At 40.4% G+C, this 17553-nt stretch overlaps 1 protein-coding gene across 1 annotated transcript in view; it reads left to right on the top strand.

Moving 5' to 3' along the window:
- The first annotated feature begins 2501 nt into the window (after positions 1–2501).
- The window catches only part of nalcn (sodium leak channel, non-selective), a 72937-nt gene continuing 57885 nt past the window's right edge, over positions 2502–17553 (top strand). The window contains 9 exon segments of the mRNA XM_071513358.1: positions 2502–2543; positions 3352–3492; positions 3679–3861; positions 6903–6986; positions 7118–7257; positions 7387–7515; positions 10307–10458; positions 12634–12776; positions 13062–13166. Of these exon segments, the coding sequence (XP_071369459.1) occupies positions 2502–2543; positions 3352–3492; positions 3679–3861; positions 6903–6986; positions 7118–7257; positions 7387–7515; positions 10307–10458; positions 12634–12776; positions 13062–13166 (1119 nt within the window).

The following is a 17553-nucleotide window of genomic DNA, read 5'->3' as shown; positions in this document are numbered from 1 at the left end:
CCGTTCTAGACGTCGTGTAATCCACTGGGCTATGCAGCAGCAGCTTGTTGTGTATTGTACTGTAGCGAGCCCAAAGGGAGGTAAACCATTTTCCCACAATGGGTTTGGTATTGGACAATAAAGGAAGCCTGCGAGGCCATAGTGGGGCAGCCCTAGGCCCTTCACATATCTCCAGTGTCCCAGGCCTGTGTAGTTATTCCCAAGATTACCAAAATGCCCTCTCTTTTGCTTTCCAAGATTGTTTTTTTTTTCAAGGTTTTCTTGTGCAATGCTTATGTTAAACAATAATTAAAGTTCTCAATCAGAATGGCTCTCTGAATTTTGCCTGCAGCGTTGCCACAACCCATTTCATCACAAGTTAGCCTGTGCTTGGAGTTGGAAAACTGCTGCAACTGGATGACGATATTTACAATTTATAAAAGCATTGTATTCAGATAATATTCTTTCCCCATGCAAACAAAACAACAATGGATATGTGCTTTAATGGGGTAAACCACTGAACCCCAGCATTTGTTATACATTTACAGTGGAGTTAATACATAATGAATGTGTGGTGGCTATGAAAGTGTTCTGGATAATTTCTTGGTCATATGAAGTGCCAAGCCTACATTTTTTCCCCCATCTCAGAACTGATAGTATAATACTATGTTATTAAGCTTATTTGCATGTAAAATCCCCCACAAACATTGTATTGGTCCACACAGAGACAGCCTTCCAGTCATTTCTGATGGCTGATATTATGGGCATATATATTATACTCAAATTTTCCACCAAATTAGCATTGAAATATGGAGGTTATTGTGGTCACAGTATGCCCTCAAATACTGCACTGCGTACTGCACTGAGAGCCTTGTTCCTTTTGACAAACGTGAACAAAGCTCAGCCAGGGGAATAACATATGTAGATGAACTGAGCTCCACTCGAGGTATGATAGAGAATCACAGAACAATACAAACTTTCTGCCCACATCTTCAGTTGAACTTCTTCTGTTCTGCTATAATGAGGATGGAACTGTACACTCTTCAAGAGTGAAACAAACTCCAACCAAGAAAGTTTGCAGAATCTAAGAAATACTCACAGTTACAATTAATCTGCGCAGTGATTGCATCCTGCCCGTGAAGAATATGTCCTTTCTCCAAAAGGGAAACTAATTGCAGTCTTTGCCACCTTACTCCCACATTATAGCACTTATACCCTGTAATTTTGTTTTCACTCTTCTTCAAATCTCTATCAGCATATACTAAGTGTAGCAATTACATTGGAAATTGCTTCTGACTACATGGGGCTTAGGGTATGCAGTTTCTTTTCTTGGTGAGAGCATAAAAGGAAATAAGAAGGGCAACGCAATTACATTGTTCTCTGTGTATGCCTGTCCATCTTAGCATGCATGTTCGTCCTTGTGTTCAGTTTAAAAAACCCCCCCACAAAAAACGTACAGTCATTTTTTCAGCACCATTCGATCAACTTTTTTTCAACATGTCACTTTTTCTTGAAAATTATTGAAACAGTTGAATTGCAGTGAGTAAGGACATTCCACATTCTAAAATTCAATATAATAGGCTAAACAAGAGATATTTTTTTCACCCCATTTGCTTTTTGATTTTTCAATTGTTTTATTAAAAGCTAAAAACAAGATTTGAAAACTTAATACAAGATTGACACATTGGCCCAGCATTTTTTTTTTGTAGTGGCATGTCTGTTGTTTATTAATGAATGTCAGACATTGACTCATTCACATTGTAATGTAAATAAAATAATTATGTTTGTCTATTCCTCATGAACTTCAAACTAGGTTGAGATATGCATTATTTTCATAGCTAGGAACATGCAAAAATGAATCACAAATCTTTGCTCATATGCTTATGCTTCAATCATATATCTCATGTGGGAATTAGGGATTTGATGTTTTGCTCCGTTCTGCATTTTGTTAACTGACGAGTCTGGTACTTGAGCAGGAACATCTACAATGTGAATTCTTTAGCTTCATCGTGAGACTGATCTAGCCTGGCTACTTCGATGTTATTGAATAATAGTCCAGTGCTCTCTTGCTTGATACAACCTTGATACTGAAGCTGCACTGCACCGTTTTTGTCAATGTGTCTCTTTCACCTCTCTTCACTGCTCTTTTAACTGCTACCGCTCACTGACCGCTGCCGCAGGACCTCCGGGCCTATAGGACCTTCTGCCCCCTGCCTCTCTAGTCTTTCTCTCTCTCTCTCTCTCTCTGGTTGGTCTCTCCACCCCTCTGTGACCTGGGGATGAACGCACCAATGAGGAGCCTCACAGTGAGTCCCACGGTCCTCCTCTGCCCCATCCTCCTCCACAACACCTCAGTCACTCACTCACAGAGTGTGTCGCATATATGCCTTGATGTCAGACGTGGTGGGCGTTCCTGTCTCTATGAGCGTACTGTAGATGTTGGTAGTGTACTGTACACCATATATGCCATGATGTTGACTAACTGTTGTGTGTTATTTACAGGGTATGCCTGATCGCATGTTATGTGCAGTGCTGGAGCAATTTCAGCTTTACTTTTCCCTTTGGTATGTGCGCTTTGTCTCCATTGAGGGTGTCATTTCTTCTTGTGTTCTTATGTTGAAACGGCCTTTACGGTTTTCTTTTTCTCTCTTTTATGCATACACACGCGCACACATGCACACACACACAAACATGGACAGATGCACCCACACACACCGCCACACACTGTACAGTAGGTTGTACAGTATAGTCTACTGGCGCCTTGGCGTTCAATAGGGTGAAGATCATGTTTGATCTTTCCTCATGGTAAGTTACTGAAGCTTTTCCAATGTGAATACACTCGTCCTGTGTTCCATGTGTGCTACGTTGTGTATCACGGTGGCCATTCAACAATGCAACACATGTTTGATTTGAAAGTTCTGGCAATTCAAGTCCGGGTAGTTTATTTTGCAGAATGCACAACATAGAATTCTTTAGCTTAATGCAAAAAAATGTTATCCCATCCAGAAGGCATCACTGATACACAATTTAATTTATACCATCATATAAGAGAATTTGAATGATAAAATGAATGACATTTCACTTGTCTTATATTTACTCAGTGGTACAGCTAAGCTTTTTACAGTTGTTTACTATCGTGCAGATTTGCACTGCCATTTTTAGAAGAGTCTGTTACTGTTAATGTGGCCATATGTGTCCAGCCAAGCGGCTCTGCTCTGAGCTGCTTTGAGTAAACAGAAAACTCAGTTATTTTGATTGTAATCCATTTAGAAAAAGTGGTACTGCAGATGCTCAGACTTGGATGCAGCCAGAGTGTTCTCCTGTTCTCCTGTTTGCTTTGGTCACTGTGGTCCACGTCCCTCTCTCTGTCAGATCCACTCTCTGTATAGCACGGCTAGCCCCAGCATGCTGAAGAGGAAACAGAGCTCGCGGGTCGAGGCCCAGCCCATGACCGACTTTGGGCCAGACGAGACCCTCACAGACAGCGCCGACATCTTCTGGATCAACAAACCAGTGAGTGTGCTAGCTGACCAGAATATAGGCTTCCACTGTAATTACTGTTACAGTACGTTTCCCGATAATTTTGTGTTGAAAATGGCTGAATAGCTGGCCAACACTAGACAAAGCAAAATATTTGAGTACCCTTTGTCCCACTTCCCTCTCATCCCTCTTTTCCCTCTTTTCCCCCTCTTCCTGCAGTGGGTGCACTCCCTGCTGCGAGCCTGTGCCATCATCAGTGTCATCTCTGTGTGTATGAACACCCCCAAGACATTCGAGCATTACCCTCCACTACAGTATGTGACTTTCACGCTGGACACGCTGCTCATGTTTCTCTACACTGCCGAGATGATCGCCAAGATGCACATCAGAGGAATCATCAAGGTAGCTATTGTCACAGACACAGTCCTCATGCATTGTTGTTGAGATGATCGCAAGATTCACATTAGAGGAATCATTAAGGAGACAGACAACGTCTTCCTAAATGATTGCATGAATTTTTATATTTCAGCAAATATTTCTGGTGTTCTACATGGCTAAATAATGGGGTATTATATTAAATTGTTATACACACAAATGTCAAGCCATTTAAGACACATATTTCTAAACACGCATTCTATTAGGGTTAAAATAAAAAACTTGTTTGTGAAAGACAGGGATATTAGAGAAAACATAATTTCTGCTGTAACTGCATTGGAGAACAAACAATAGATTATTTTTTCAGTTACAAAGTTGCTAATAGAACATAAAGGGTATCTCCGGAAAGTGACACATGTCTCCAGCTCTTGTTAACATTTTGCAACGTGACACAAGCTGGCTCGTTGTGTATATTTCATTCATTTTCTTTTGGGTTTTTTTTTATGTCTTTTTATGTCCATCATCTCAGGCTATATGGTCAAAAGTGTGGCCTTTTTGTACCACCTCTGATTTTAATCACACCCTTAATCTCAACCTTGCCAGTTGTATTGAGCTGTAAGTTCTGATCAATCAACACAATTGGAATCAGGGGGAGATAGATAATGTCCTATAGAAGCGTCCAGAAACAGGCAGCTGGCAGATGAAAGGCCCTTAATTACTGCTATAGAAAGTGTGGACAGCTTAATTGGCAAATCAAGGATAACAAGCACACACAAACAGGGAGGCATCGGGCGGACACAGAACGGGGAAACAGCAGATTTCAACAACATTTCTGTTCGTTCTTCGATTCGATAAAACCTATTAACATTTATCATCCCTGTGGAAAAGGAAAGATAATATTTTCTGTTTTTTTATGTGGATGTTTGGTGATATACAGCTCTGTCGATATCAGCATCAACAGCATGTCAAGTTTCACATCAGGATGATTGATTGTATTGATGAGTTGATGAACTGTGGCATTTGCCTGAATCAATAATCATTGGAAAGCCCCAGCAATCACTCAGGACTTTTCTTGGTCATGTTAACCTCAGACTCTTAAGTGCTTGTTCCCCTTTGTTACACTCTACCCCATTTATTACCTAATGCCCCTTGCTGTATGTGCCATACCTGCACTCCATATAGATCATGTAAATATCATTGGTTGAGACTGTATTGAGCCCTTGATTATGTCCATCTACTGTACAAGGAGACAGCATCAACCTGCTCCCAACCTGACTCCATCATTCATGACAAATTGCATGTTTCATAGAGTCAGCTCACCTATGAGTGAAGCACAGATCACACATACACACACACACACACACACACACACACACACATAAACGCACTGCGTCAGACCGGGTAATTCACGTTGTCTATGGCTCTGTCTCACTCGGAGGGTACAGTAGCTTCTTTCTTCCTTGCTCCCTACCTAGGGTCCTTCCTAATAAGGTTCCTTGTTTGACTGTAGGTAGCAGAGAAATAAACAGTTTGAAACAGCCTTCCTAGGCAACGTCATGTGACTGCAGCTAACATTAGCCTACACTCCAGCAACAGCTAGTATACGGCTTTTTGAAAACAGATTAAAAGAAATGACAAAAATATGTTGGTTAGCTTTGTGTACTTGTTGGCTATGAAAAATAAGCCATGTCGTTGTTATACGGAGGATACTGTGCAACCAGTTAATTTATCCACCATCAAACTAAGCCTTGAATATGCTCTGCTGCAGTAGCGACATATTGCTAACTAGCTTACTATGACAGTTTTTATGCCAGTTGTAATTTCAGCAGCTTTCCAGAAACAATAGACTGTACTGAAATTAAGTAATATGATTCCCTATTGACAATTTTCAGTAAAAAATGAATTGAAAGTTCTAGGTTATTTTTTATGGTCATATGTTCGTTTTGGAAAACGTTTGGTCGAAGCGAGTACTTCTGCCATTAATTTTAGTGGCTGTTGGAGAAGTTTTCCTCTTCTTCTTCTTCTTCTTCTTCTTCTTCTTCGCTGATGTTGCAAGGTGTTGTGGGATGTCCTGCTCCTTCCTTCAAAATCGGCCAAAACAAGGTATCTTAAAAGGATGCTTCCTATGTGTCCTACCAGAATGAGACAGTAGCCTACTACAGCATGAAAATTTCGGCTTCCTACCTAGAAATGCTAGCTAAATAGGAAGCTTCCTTGGGATTGAGACAGAGAGAGAGATTAACACTAGGAAGTCGTACACAGTAGCTGTTTTTTTGGTAATTTCCTGCACAAGACAAACATTCCCCAGCAGCGTTGTGAACTAATCACATGCTTTTGTGCTTGTTAGTGTGTAATCAAACAAGGTCCTTATCTGTAAAGTGTTCAGAGCGCACCCTCCCATTTGCAGCCTTTCATCCTGTGGAAGACTGACCCCTTAAGAGTGTCTAGCAGACCCCCTAAGTGGTAATTAAGTGTGCCCATATTTGTTGGCCCCATGGCATTTCAGTTTGTTCACACTTCAGTGGTTTAATCATTATTTGTTCTGTTTATCATCATGCAAATGGAGCTGTTTGAGAATTATGGTCAGTCTCACAACATTGGTAGTAATTTCCTGAAAGTTTTTTGTTTTCCTTGACTATTATGCCATTATCTTCTTGCAGTATTGCTACCTCTTTTTCGCAGTCTTCCTCCTTCAGATTTTGGCCAGGTGGCGGTGGCACACCTTGACATGAACTGTTCTCAGACCTCTAAGCCTCATTAAAGGCTTTACAAGCTGTTTTTTCGTTTAAAATTGTTGTAATTGTGTTGGAGTGAATACATATCAACTTGCTTGTTAAGAAATGTCCTTGAATCATGTATACATTCATAAATCTCTCCCTCTGTTCTCTCTCTCTCTGTTTGTCTCTCTCTTTCATTCTCTCTATCTCTCTCATTCTCCTTGTCTTTCTTTCTTTCTTTCTTTCTTTCTCTCTCTCTCTCTCTCTCTCTCTCTCTCTCTCTCTCTCTCTCTCTCTCTCTCTCTCTCTCTCTCTCTCTCTCTCTCTCTCTCTCACTTTCTCTCTGCCCAGGGGGATAACTCCTATGTGAAGGATCGCTGGTGTATGTTTGATGGATTCATGGTGTTTTTCATCTGGGTGTCCCTGGTGCTGCAGGTATATTGCATCATTATCTAAGTTTCTGCAACTAACTTGCCATTTTGAGCAGCTGATGTTTGCACAGTTTGCCAGAAGGCGATTTAGTAGCTGGCATTTGCTTCTTAATCATCCTTCTGTCTTTGTCGTAGGTGTTTGAGATAGCGGAGCTGGTGGATCAGATGTCTCCATGGGGAATGTTGAGAATCCCCAGGGCGCTCATCATGATCCGGGCCTTCAGGATCTACTTCCGCTTCGAGCTTCCTCGCTCCCGCATCACCAACATTCTCAAGTATAAAGCTATCATTACTGAGCATTGTTCTTAAATATGACTGGCACAATATATGGATAATTGTGCATGTAATAACATATTAAATCTGGCTCATAGACAAATCGTCCTCCGCTCCCTTTCTCTCTCCAGGCGATCAGGGGAACAGATCTGGAGTGTGTCTATCTTCCTGCTCTTCTTTCTCCTCCTCTATGGAATTCTGGGTGTTCAGATGTTTGGAACGTTCAACCATCACTGTGTTACCAACGACACAGAGAACGGGTAATACTCCTTTTTAACAACTTATGTTAAACAATATATGAATGATTGAATGCACGAATCACGCTTTTGCCCTCCCTCTTTCCCGGGAAAAATCCTCTGCTGCACAGGAAGTGATGTATTTTATGTTTACAGAAGCAACAACAACGATTTGTTTGAAACAAATATAACAAAATAGAACAAATATAAAATAGTGTCGCCAAAAGCAAAAAAATCATACGGATTATCACTGTAAGCGTTTAAGTGCATAAAATGCATGCACTACAATTAATGTGAAATATTATTTGTTGAAGTGGGAGATAAGTCACCATAAGCTGGTTTCATTGTGCTATTCTATGAACAGGCATTAAAAATGACTTGTTCTCCATCTGTGAGGCTTGAGCTTTTTACTATCTCAAAATTTATAGCTGTACAAATATCCATCTGTTTATCAAATTTTATCTGCAAATGTCATTCATTCTCAGAGCTTGAGGGTCTTTGAGCAAAGCACAAAATATCTTATTATTGATTTCTTATGTATGCATGGATGTTTACTTAGGATAGGATAGTGGTTACTTCATAGGTATTGTATACTTGATTCCAACTTATCTGTTGTTTATAGCATTTATATATTTTTCACTGTTCTGAAATAATTGCCTTTCTTCTATCTTTCTTTTTTAAATTATCATTAAATTGTCCCCTGAATGATGATGGTATGCTAGAAATGCCTCACCCTGTATCCCAGAATGGATTGCACTGGGGGAGATGTGAACATGTGTGTTCATACTACATGTTACTGTGCTAATTTGCATGTGCACTCACATATGTGTGAAGGTGTCGGAGGTGTTTATCACTCCGATGCGGGTGATGATAATGTGATGAGGAGAGCAGGAATCCTCGTGGAGACAAAAGAAGTGGGGGGGGGGGGGGGGGGTGGTGGGGGGCAGCCATCACGCTTAGAGCTGCGGGCTGCAGCGGGAGCGAGCACTAATCACAATAATTAACATTTCCTACATTGTCTGGGCTTTGCGTTAAAGCTCATTCCTGCTCGACGGCCTGCCCTCAATCCGTCTATCTCCCCTCACTGACGAGTGCCTCGGCACCCTAGGGACACCGCATATATTGACCCCTTAGTCGCAGAAGAGATAGCAGAGGGCATTCTCGCATTTCACAGCTCAGACAGCCCTCTGTAGCATCCCTCCAAAGGTTGGCGAGGCTGCTGCGCATGTGATTTGTTTGTTGCTGTGCTCCTTTCTCTAAATCCCCCCATATAAGTGTGATTTTTAATGGGGTATATTCGAAATATGTCACACAAGTCCTGGTATGTCTAATCTCTATCTGCCATATGCCCTTGGCACAAAGTCACAGCTCCCAAGCCTTTCACACACAAGGGATTTGATTGAAATTGGGAGTAAAATAGCAGGGGAGAGTTTGACTGGTCTGGGTATTTATATTAGATGAAAAGGTTCTTGGGGTCTGTTCCCCTCTTCTATATGTCAAGATTACTGCGGCTGACCTTGCCACTATTTAACCCCGTATGATGAATAACACGTGTAGATTCATACAGTATGAATTAGGTCCACTGAGCTGGAGGATGTTATTTGTGTTGCATAGTTTTCTCCGGAGCTACATTATAGTTTGTAAGTAATAGATGTGGTTAATTCTAAATATGAAGAGTTTTGTTCCAAAATGAGAGATCCACTTTTTGGAATATATGACACCAATAGGATATTATTGAAGTTGTTATCTTGAACCCACTAAATACAAAATAGTAACATTGTAAAGGGTGTAATCATCTGTGTTTTTTTAAATATTGGACTATGAAGGTGTGGCTGTGACAGGAGCCAGCATTTCCAATTCTTCCAGGTCATATAAATTTCACTTTTCAGTTAGATCGAATCCCTCACAGATTTGGCCAACTAATCATGATTAATTCCTAATCTTAAACATGTTTGGTTTTGCGTTTGACTCTGCAAATTATCCATTTCATGGTATTAGTGGACTTTCCGTCTCTCATTTGGGGCTTCATTTATCACCCCTTTGTTATGAAGAAAGGTGATTTCTTTGATAAGGCACAGTGGTATTAGCCATTATCCAGCCCAGTATAATTAGCTGTATCAGGATTCACCACTATGCCTCTGATTGCCCTTTGTGATACTGCAATAAATTATCCCTTCTCATCCTGTACCCCTTAATAAACAATTTGGATGAATGTCTGGCTGGCCAATTTGAAGGCATTAATTTTCATTAGAGAAATCAAGCAGCTCCTGGAATAACACCTTTGGCTAGAAGACATGGAGACAGGGACAGAGGGAGGAGGGGAAATTGTATTTGTATATGTGTGTGTGTGCGTGTGTACAGTATTTGTGTGTGTATTGTGTGTGTTCATGTGTCTATATCTGCACATGTGCGTGTGTGTCATGCTTGTGTGTGTGAGTGGCGGGATGGTGGGTTGTTTGTGATAGTCTAGTAGCTTCATCTCTATAATGTTGACAGTTTATTTTCTATTTGTTTGAATTCTTGCCACTGTCTTTATTCATTTAGAACTCAGATTCATCCAAGGATGTTGTTAATACAATTACCATTAACATTAGCATTTAAAGTCCGTAACTGTGGCAAGACATTGGTTTGACCTTGAGACAAACAAGCTTTTTTCTTCATAGTTAGTCCTCATCGGTGCTGTTCCATGTGTTTTCACTCTTATAACTTGCATTTCCCTGTTTTTTCTGCATTTTAGAATGTATTATTTCACTTTTTTTTAAATTTTCCTCAAGATTAAACCTATTATTTAATGGGTGTTTTTCTTTGTGGTCAGTAATGTGACGTGGAACAGCCTGGCCATCCCGGACACCCACTGCTCCCCCCATGGGGAGGGCTACCAGTGTCCTCTGGGCTTCAAATGCGTGGACCTGGAAGACCTGGGCCTCAGCCGGCAGGAGCTCGGCTACAGCGGCTTCAATGAGCTGGGTAGGAACTCTACACACACACACACACACATACACACACACACATACAGTACACATACAGTACACATACAGATATACAGTATATACATACAGTATATACACACACGCACATACACACGTATATATATATATATATATATATATATATATATATATATATATATATATATATATATATATATATATATATATATATATATATATATATATATATATATATATATATATATATATATATAACATACACATATACAGTATATATACATATACACACATACATTTACACATAAGCATACATGTTCACTTACATGTACACTTATGGCTCCATGTACAACCCAGTAAGTACACTCTCACTCAAATACCCAGGGAGATACAGACACACACAAACACAGGCAAATGCATGCACACTCCTACCCATACACATACTATACACAGACACACATGAATGCACGCTCACATAACATATGGTAACTGAAAATAAATCCCCACATAGATAGTAAAGTTACGATTTTGTTTCACATCTGTATTGTGCAAATGTATATCCTGTTAATAAGAAGTGTGGCAGAGAGAGAAAGTTCCTGGGCGAGAGAATGAGAAAGGAAGCATTGTGCACACCGGCTTTAGTGTGAAGCTGTGCCACTTAGCAGCATGCTGCATTCTTATCAGCTGAATGGGGCCTAAATCCAGTGTCAGTACACAGTGCAGTGCCCCTAATCTTTAAATTGCTGTGAAGGAGAGTGAGAGCTTAACGGTGCTTTGCAGTGCACACCTCGATTCAGAGTCAGACATGCTGGACTGGAGGTGGGGGCTCCTAACATGGCATATGCATGTCATTTCTATATGTATTGGTATATCAGTACACTCTGTAAATATCCATGATGCTTATGAGGGCATTAGACAAGCAATGTTTATATTTTATCATTTTTCTTTGGCACGTAGTAACGCTGTTCACTACTTACTTTTACAAAGATGTAGTGAAGGGTTGGATATGTTATGTAGCTTTTTGTCATCCATGTCCACGTAACTCAATGACGTATTGTTGAAGTGTTAGCCTACTTTGAGTCTGTTTGTTTCACTGGTATTTCAAGTGAGATGTTTTGTAGGGATTTAAATCTCTTTCTCCTCTTGTTTTCACCAAATATCTTGCTCATGGCAATGATATTTACCCTACATATTTGTAAAATGGGGTAACTACTAAAAATTTTACAAGCACATACTGAATGTTCTTATTTATGTCATGTAGCTCCGTGTTTTATGTCTGTGTAACAGCTGTCTGATAATGATGGGTAGCTTTTGTTCCTTAGAGGTGATGTCATCCATATCAGCTACGTATATTGACAAGCAACAACACAGTCAGTCATATTTGTCAAAGTGTATTTGATATATAGGCGAAAAAACTAGGTTGCCTGTGCCTGTTTTGAAGTATTGTTATGGATCTTTTCTCTCTCTCTCTCTGGCGTATTCATGTGAGCTGATTCACAAGGCTTCAAATCCCTTTCTCCTCTTGTTTTCACCAAGTAGCTCTCAGCATGAAAGTGGCCCATTTCCAAGTGTTCAAACGACTTCTTAGTAGCATACAGACAAGTGCTATGCAAGACGTTCAAAACTCTCAGTTAAATATCCTCTACTTGCAAGGAGACATTTCTTATTAGCTTTTGTTCTCAAAACCAGAAACCAGAAGAAAGACAATTTTAAGCACCTAAAACACTACTGGTTGCTGGTTGGAGAACAGGAGCTTAGCATGAACCCTTTCTCTACCACTTGTATTCCAGTGATTTTACCTGGACAGTATGCATCTATCTTTCCATTTTTAGCACAGTTTATACTGCATACACCTAATTCTAACTGGTAATGCAAAGACATGCATTGAAGATAAGTTTGATTAGTTTAATTAGTCTGCGAAACCACTGGAATTCAAAGTCTCAATCTTCCAGTTTTGAAGATACTCAGATGGCGTGTTTTTCACCTTGTAAGCTGTCAGAATGTGCTTTCATTATAGATGAAAAGCTCAAGGTATTGTCTGCTTGAAACGCTCGATCTGAGGGGAGCCACGATAATTGGTGTGAGGCTCGCAGACATCTTTGTGCTAAGCAAAGGATTGATACAGACACATTTGTTTCAACAATCTCTGTTTGTCTCTCTGACTCTCCCTGTCTGTCTGTCTCTCTCTCTTTAGGTACGAGTATCTTCACTGTGTACGAGGCTGCGTCCCAGGAGGGATGGGTGTTCCTCATGTACAGAGCCATCGACAGTTTCCCCCGCTGGCGCTCCTACTTCTACTTCATAACCCTCATCTTCTTCCTGGCCTGGCTTGTCAAGGTTAGAGCCATATCCTAATTTGCTCAGCTGGCATGGCATGGTGGCATGGGGAAAAGGTTTTGGTGTTCAGCTAAGTGAATTGACATATAATCTTCACCTGTTCCCTCTCCCACGGGCCAGACATAACGACTCTCTTGTTAGCAGAATACTGTTCTCTGGCTAATGAGATGAGTGGATGTAGTGTCAGGGATAGCGCAAGGAAGCTAAGAGACTCACCTCCACCATGGTCATTTTCTCTGCCTCTCTCTCTCTCTCCCTCTCTCTCTCTCTCTGTCTCTCTCTCAGAATGTCTTCATTGCAGTCATCATTGAGACATTTGCTGAGATCCGAGTGCAGTTTCAGCAGATGTGGGGGTCGAGGAGCAGTACCACCTCTACAGCTACAACGCAGGTATGACTATCACACACACACATACACACACACTAGATAATAGACATACACTAGCACATGTTGCATTCTCCGAACATTTTTATAAACACACACACACACACAACTTTAACCCAGCAGCATCAAGGTGTCTCACTGACAGCTGCATGTGGGGTTTGATTCTGGCCTGGATATTAACAAAGTGACATTTCTTGAAGAGTCTTGAAGGCTGGCTGTCAGAGCACAAAGGGCAAAAATCTGTGGCAACCTTGAAGCTCATCCAAGGTGCCTGAATCAAAAACAATCAAAGGAATGAAAAAAAACCCCCACAAAAAAACTGTGACATTTGGAGAACAATTGACAAAGCTTTAATATAAAAAAACAACACATTTTGGATTGAATAGCCTTCCCCAGGATTGCATGAATAGTGTCCAATATATAAATATATAAATTGACCACCTATAGACCAATCAGATGCTTTTTTAAATAAATTGGGTCAGAGCACCACAGTGCTCTTCCAGACACAGCTGATAAGACGGTGGGCAGATGTCAGGTTTACATGGAGAGAGATTAACTATTTATTATCTCACCTGTCATACTCAAACATTTAAAAAAAAAAATGGTAAAATTAAATGGTTTGATGGATGCAAATGCATGAAAGGAAGGCGGATTACTGTACTGCACCCCCACACACATACACATACACAAACTCACACAAACACACATACACACACGCAGGGAAATCTTAGTGGTATTGAGTGAAATGGCGCTGTGCTGTTGGAGTTGGCACAAGGAGCTGGCAGGGAAAGCCTCGCTTGGCACTGCAGAGTGAACCCTGTGCTCCTAATAGCTTTGCCATGGTGTCTTGGATCTGGAAGAGGAGAGGGCATTGGGAGGAAACTGGAAGAAAAACAATGCTGTTGAGAAGAGGTGGAAATAAATATATTCTCACTGTGTGTTTATAGAACGCATATGAAATTGTAAGAAAACATACAGAAGAGCAGCTCCCCCAGTAATAAATCTTGTACTTGCAATTTTTCATGGTATATGTATAGGCAGAAACGACTAGCTAGGATTATGAAAATTGCTAAGATTATGGTAGGTCAACATAAACCACTGAGGTTAGTATTACTGTAGGTAAGCAACTTCACTAAAGGTTATGAAAGATATTTGTCTCATAGTTAAAGGAATAGTTTGGTTTTTGGGGAATTTAGCTATTTTTCCTACTTACCCAGAGTCAGATGAACTCATGGATGTCTTTACATGCAGTTTGAAGGTATGGTATGGTAACAGTTGGCTTAGCTCAGTTACTGGAAGTCTACAGGAGTTGACGAGTTGCATGAGATTGTATCAATTTGCTATCAATTTTCTCATTCCTGGCTGGACTTCTTTTATGGTACATTCAACACAACTGGGAACTGAGAACCTTCCTACTTCCGAATAGGAAAAATCCATTTGAACAGCCCTCCAACTCGTAATTCCTAGTTGGAAACTTGGGACTCTTCTCTGAGCTCAGGTTTCCACCAATATAATATTTCTATTGTTCCCGCACCTCTGAGGTGGGAAGTAGGAAATTCCAAGTGTGAAGCTTCCCAGTTTCCAGTTTTCTTGAACATACCATTAGGTTCTGCCTCCGCTCTCTTCTCGCGAGAGTGCAGTTTTGTGAGACATGTACAGTAGAGAGATGAAGGTTAATGAGGAACATTGAGGGGTTTTATGGCCTAATGGGAAATTCATACTCCAGAGAGAAGTAAGTAAGTAAGATTTTATTTATATAGCACCTTTTTAAAACAAAGTTACTTCACAGGATACAGAAATACAAAAATACAATACAGAAAAATAAGCAACATACATATACTCCAATATGCAAAAAGATAAATTACAGCCCCTTTACAGGGAAGGCAAGTCGGTAAAAATGGGTTTTGAGAAGTTTTTTGAAGCTGTTTACAGATTCAGCTGATCTAACAGAGGGGGGGAGACAGTTCCAGAGGGACGGTAGCCTGGTGTCCAGCCCCTATGAATCGCAGTTTTCAGCACTCTTCGAATTTGCATGGCGATTCATAAGGATGCCTTCATAAGGAATATGCAAAAGTTCGGAAATGTATGAAGGGGCGAGACCATGTAGGGCCTTGTATGTGATAAGTAGTATCTTGAAATCTATTCTATACTTTACGGGGAGCTAGTGAAGGGATGCAAGGATTGGTGTAATGTGGGATCTACGGTTGGTTTTGGTTAGCAGCCTGGCTGCAGCGTTTTGCACGAGTTGCAGGCGGGACAGGGCTGCTTGGCTGAGACGGGAGAAAAGAGCATTGCAGTAGTCTAGGCGTGAAAAAATTAGGGTATGGATTAGTAATTCTAGATCTCTGGTTGATAGCATTGATTTGATTTGTGTGATGTTCCGGAGTTGGCAAAAGCAGGTTTGCACCAGCTTGTTTATGTGAAGGTCAAAGTTCACATTCTGGTCAAAGATTACACCCAGGTTTCTTGAGGAGGGAGAGGAGAAGTGGTTTGGCTGAGAAAAAAAAAAGAAAGAAAAAATAACTTTTTCACCTGATAGTAGTTTGATACAGTAAATCTTTGTAAATTTCTCACTGTTCTCCAGCGAACACAACACCCATTGTTGTTTTCTGTGATTGGTGACTTGCAACTGTCCTTTGTGGTGTGAGGAGGAGGGTCATTCTGGTCTTGAATGATGCTCATTTTGTGATTTGACGAACGTTTGATTGCCTCATCCACATATCTTATAGACCACTCTAGATAGACTGAGAGGGTTGAGAGATGAGTTTGAAGAAGAGAAAATCAAGGGGGGGAAAGTAGTTTGAAAAATGTTTGATTTATGAATACATTAGAATTGGTAACAGGAAAGGTAATGAGGCAGAGAATCATCAGAAGTGCTCCTTGTTTCATAACTGAATGTCATGAAATACAAAGGAAATATCCCAGAATAACACTGTAAAGTGCTTAATAGCCAAGTAGTTCACAATAAAAACACCAAACTAAAGAACCCAGACTAAAAAGACACTGGATGGATGGATGTGTCGGTGTATTTTGCAGATAGTATTGTTTGGAAAGAAAAGGCATCATTGGCTTGTCACATCTAACTGGACCATACCTGAAGTTAAATTGAAGGTGAAATCTCTTTAAAGCACCAAAGGAAGTAGTGTTCTGTGAAAATAAGATTGGATTGTATTTGTTAAGAAGCCCACTGCCCTTTTCTACACTTTAATGAGTTCTTTATCTATAATGGAGTTGGCCTGACAAGCAGTGAAGTGTTTTCAGTGCTGCTATTCCCTCTCAATTTTAAAGGTAATACATCTTGGAAGGTCATGAAACAAAACCTTTGTTCCTTCAGTCATTAAGCAAGAGGAGGATTATTTCAACAAGTGTTTAAAGTCTCATTTTATATGCCGAGTTTTCTACCCAATAGCTGCCTGCCATTCTATTTGTGAGGTGGAAAACTCTCTCTTGCCCACACTGTTGTTTGGTAAACACCAGACATCTCCAAATATAATAATCGTATAATATTCTGATTCATCAGTATTCATGGCTTTCATTTGTTTGCAGTAACAATTACAGTAAAAGCTTAAATTGTAGTCTTAACGGCAAATTCATAGATAACTTTTGCATAAAAAGCCACAAATCACTCACTAAGACTGTCAGACTTTTTAAGTAGTATTACCCCTTTTCATTTTCAAAAGCACAATTTGAAAGGGCATTGTTTATGTTGTGTTTAATCTATAGCCTTGAAATATGTATCAATATATCACTAGGTAAAGTACCACAGTATTTTTCCCCACTCCTAGTGTCTATATGCTTTCTCTCAGCTGGACAAAGAAGTCCTTTTACAAATTTTACAAATCAGACCACATTTCACATAAATCAGATCCGTGTTGCTAAAGTGTGAGTGTCACTTCAAACAATGTATTTTGTATAATCAGAAAATATTGCAAGTTATTGTTTCCCAGGACTGCAGGGCTCTGCCTGTATTTGGGCTGGTGCCACCGCCATGGAGACAGTGTTATGACCTTGAAAACAATTAGCCTTTTCTGCCACCATCAAATTTAATTATAATCACATCGTCGTGCCCCAATCTTTATCTTAGAGGGGAAAAAACTAATTAGCTGGAGCGTAACACTTAACTGTCAGTCACAGAGGCTGAAACAATATGCTTCCTTCTCCATGTTCCTTGGAGGGGACTCAGGCTGGTGGAAGGTGGTCCCGGGGGACACGACCCACGCCACACTCCTCAGTCCTCGGCTCTGCTCTATTGTCTCCGGATAATAAACAGACTTGGCGAGGCTTCTTAAAACAGATTAGGCCCTAAAACCTAACTGTGTTGATTAACTGACAATGGATAAATCCACTTTTGTTTCACTGGATCGGGCTTTTTGTCATCGCTTGACTTTTGACG

This window comes from Centroberyx affinis, unplaced genomic scaffold, assembly GCF_046629955.1.
Source record: "Centroberyx affinis isolate AG114_WGS23_722 - 3 ecotype Tasmania unplaced genomic scaffold, CSIRO-AGI_Caff_v1 ptg007038l_1, whole genome shotgun sequence".
Lineage (NCBI taxonomy): Eukaryota > Metazoa > Chordata > Actinopteri > Beryciformes > Berycidae > Centroberyx > Centroberyx affinis.
Note: the sequence above shows the minus strand (reverse complement) of the source record. Positions and strands in the feature narration are given on the sequence as shown.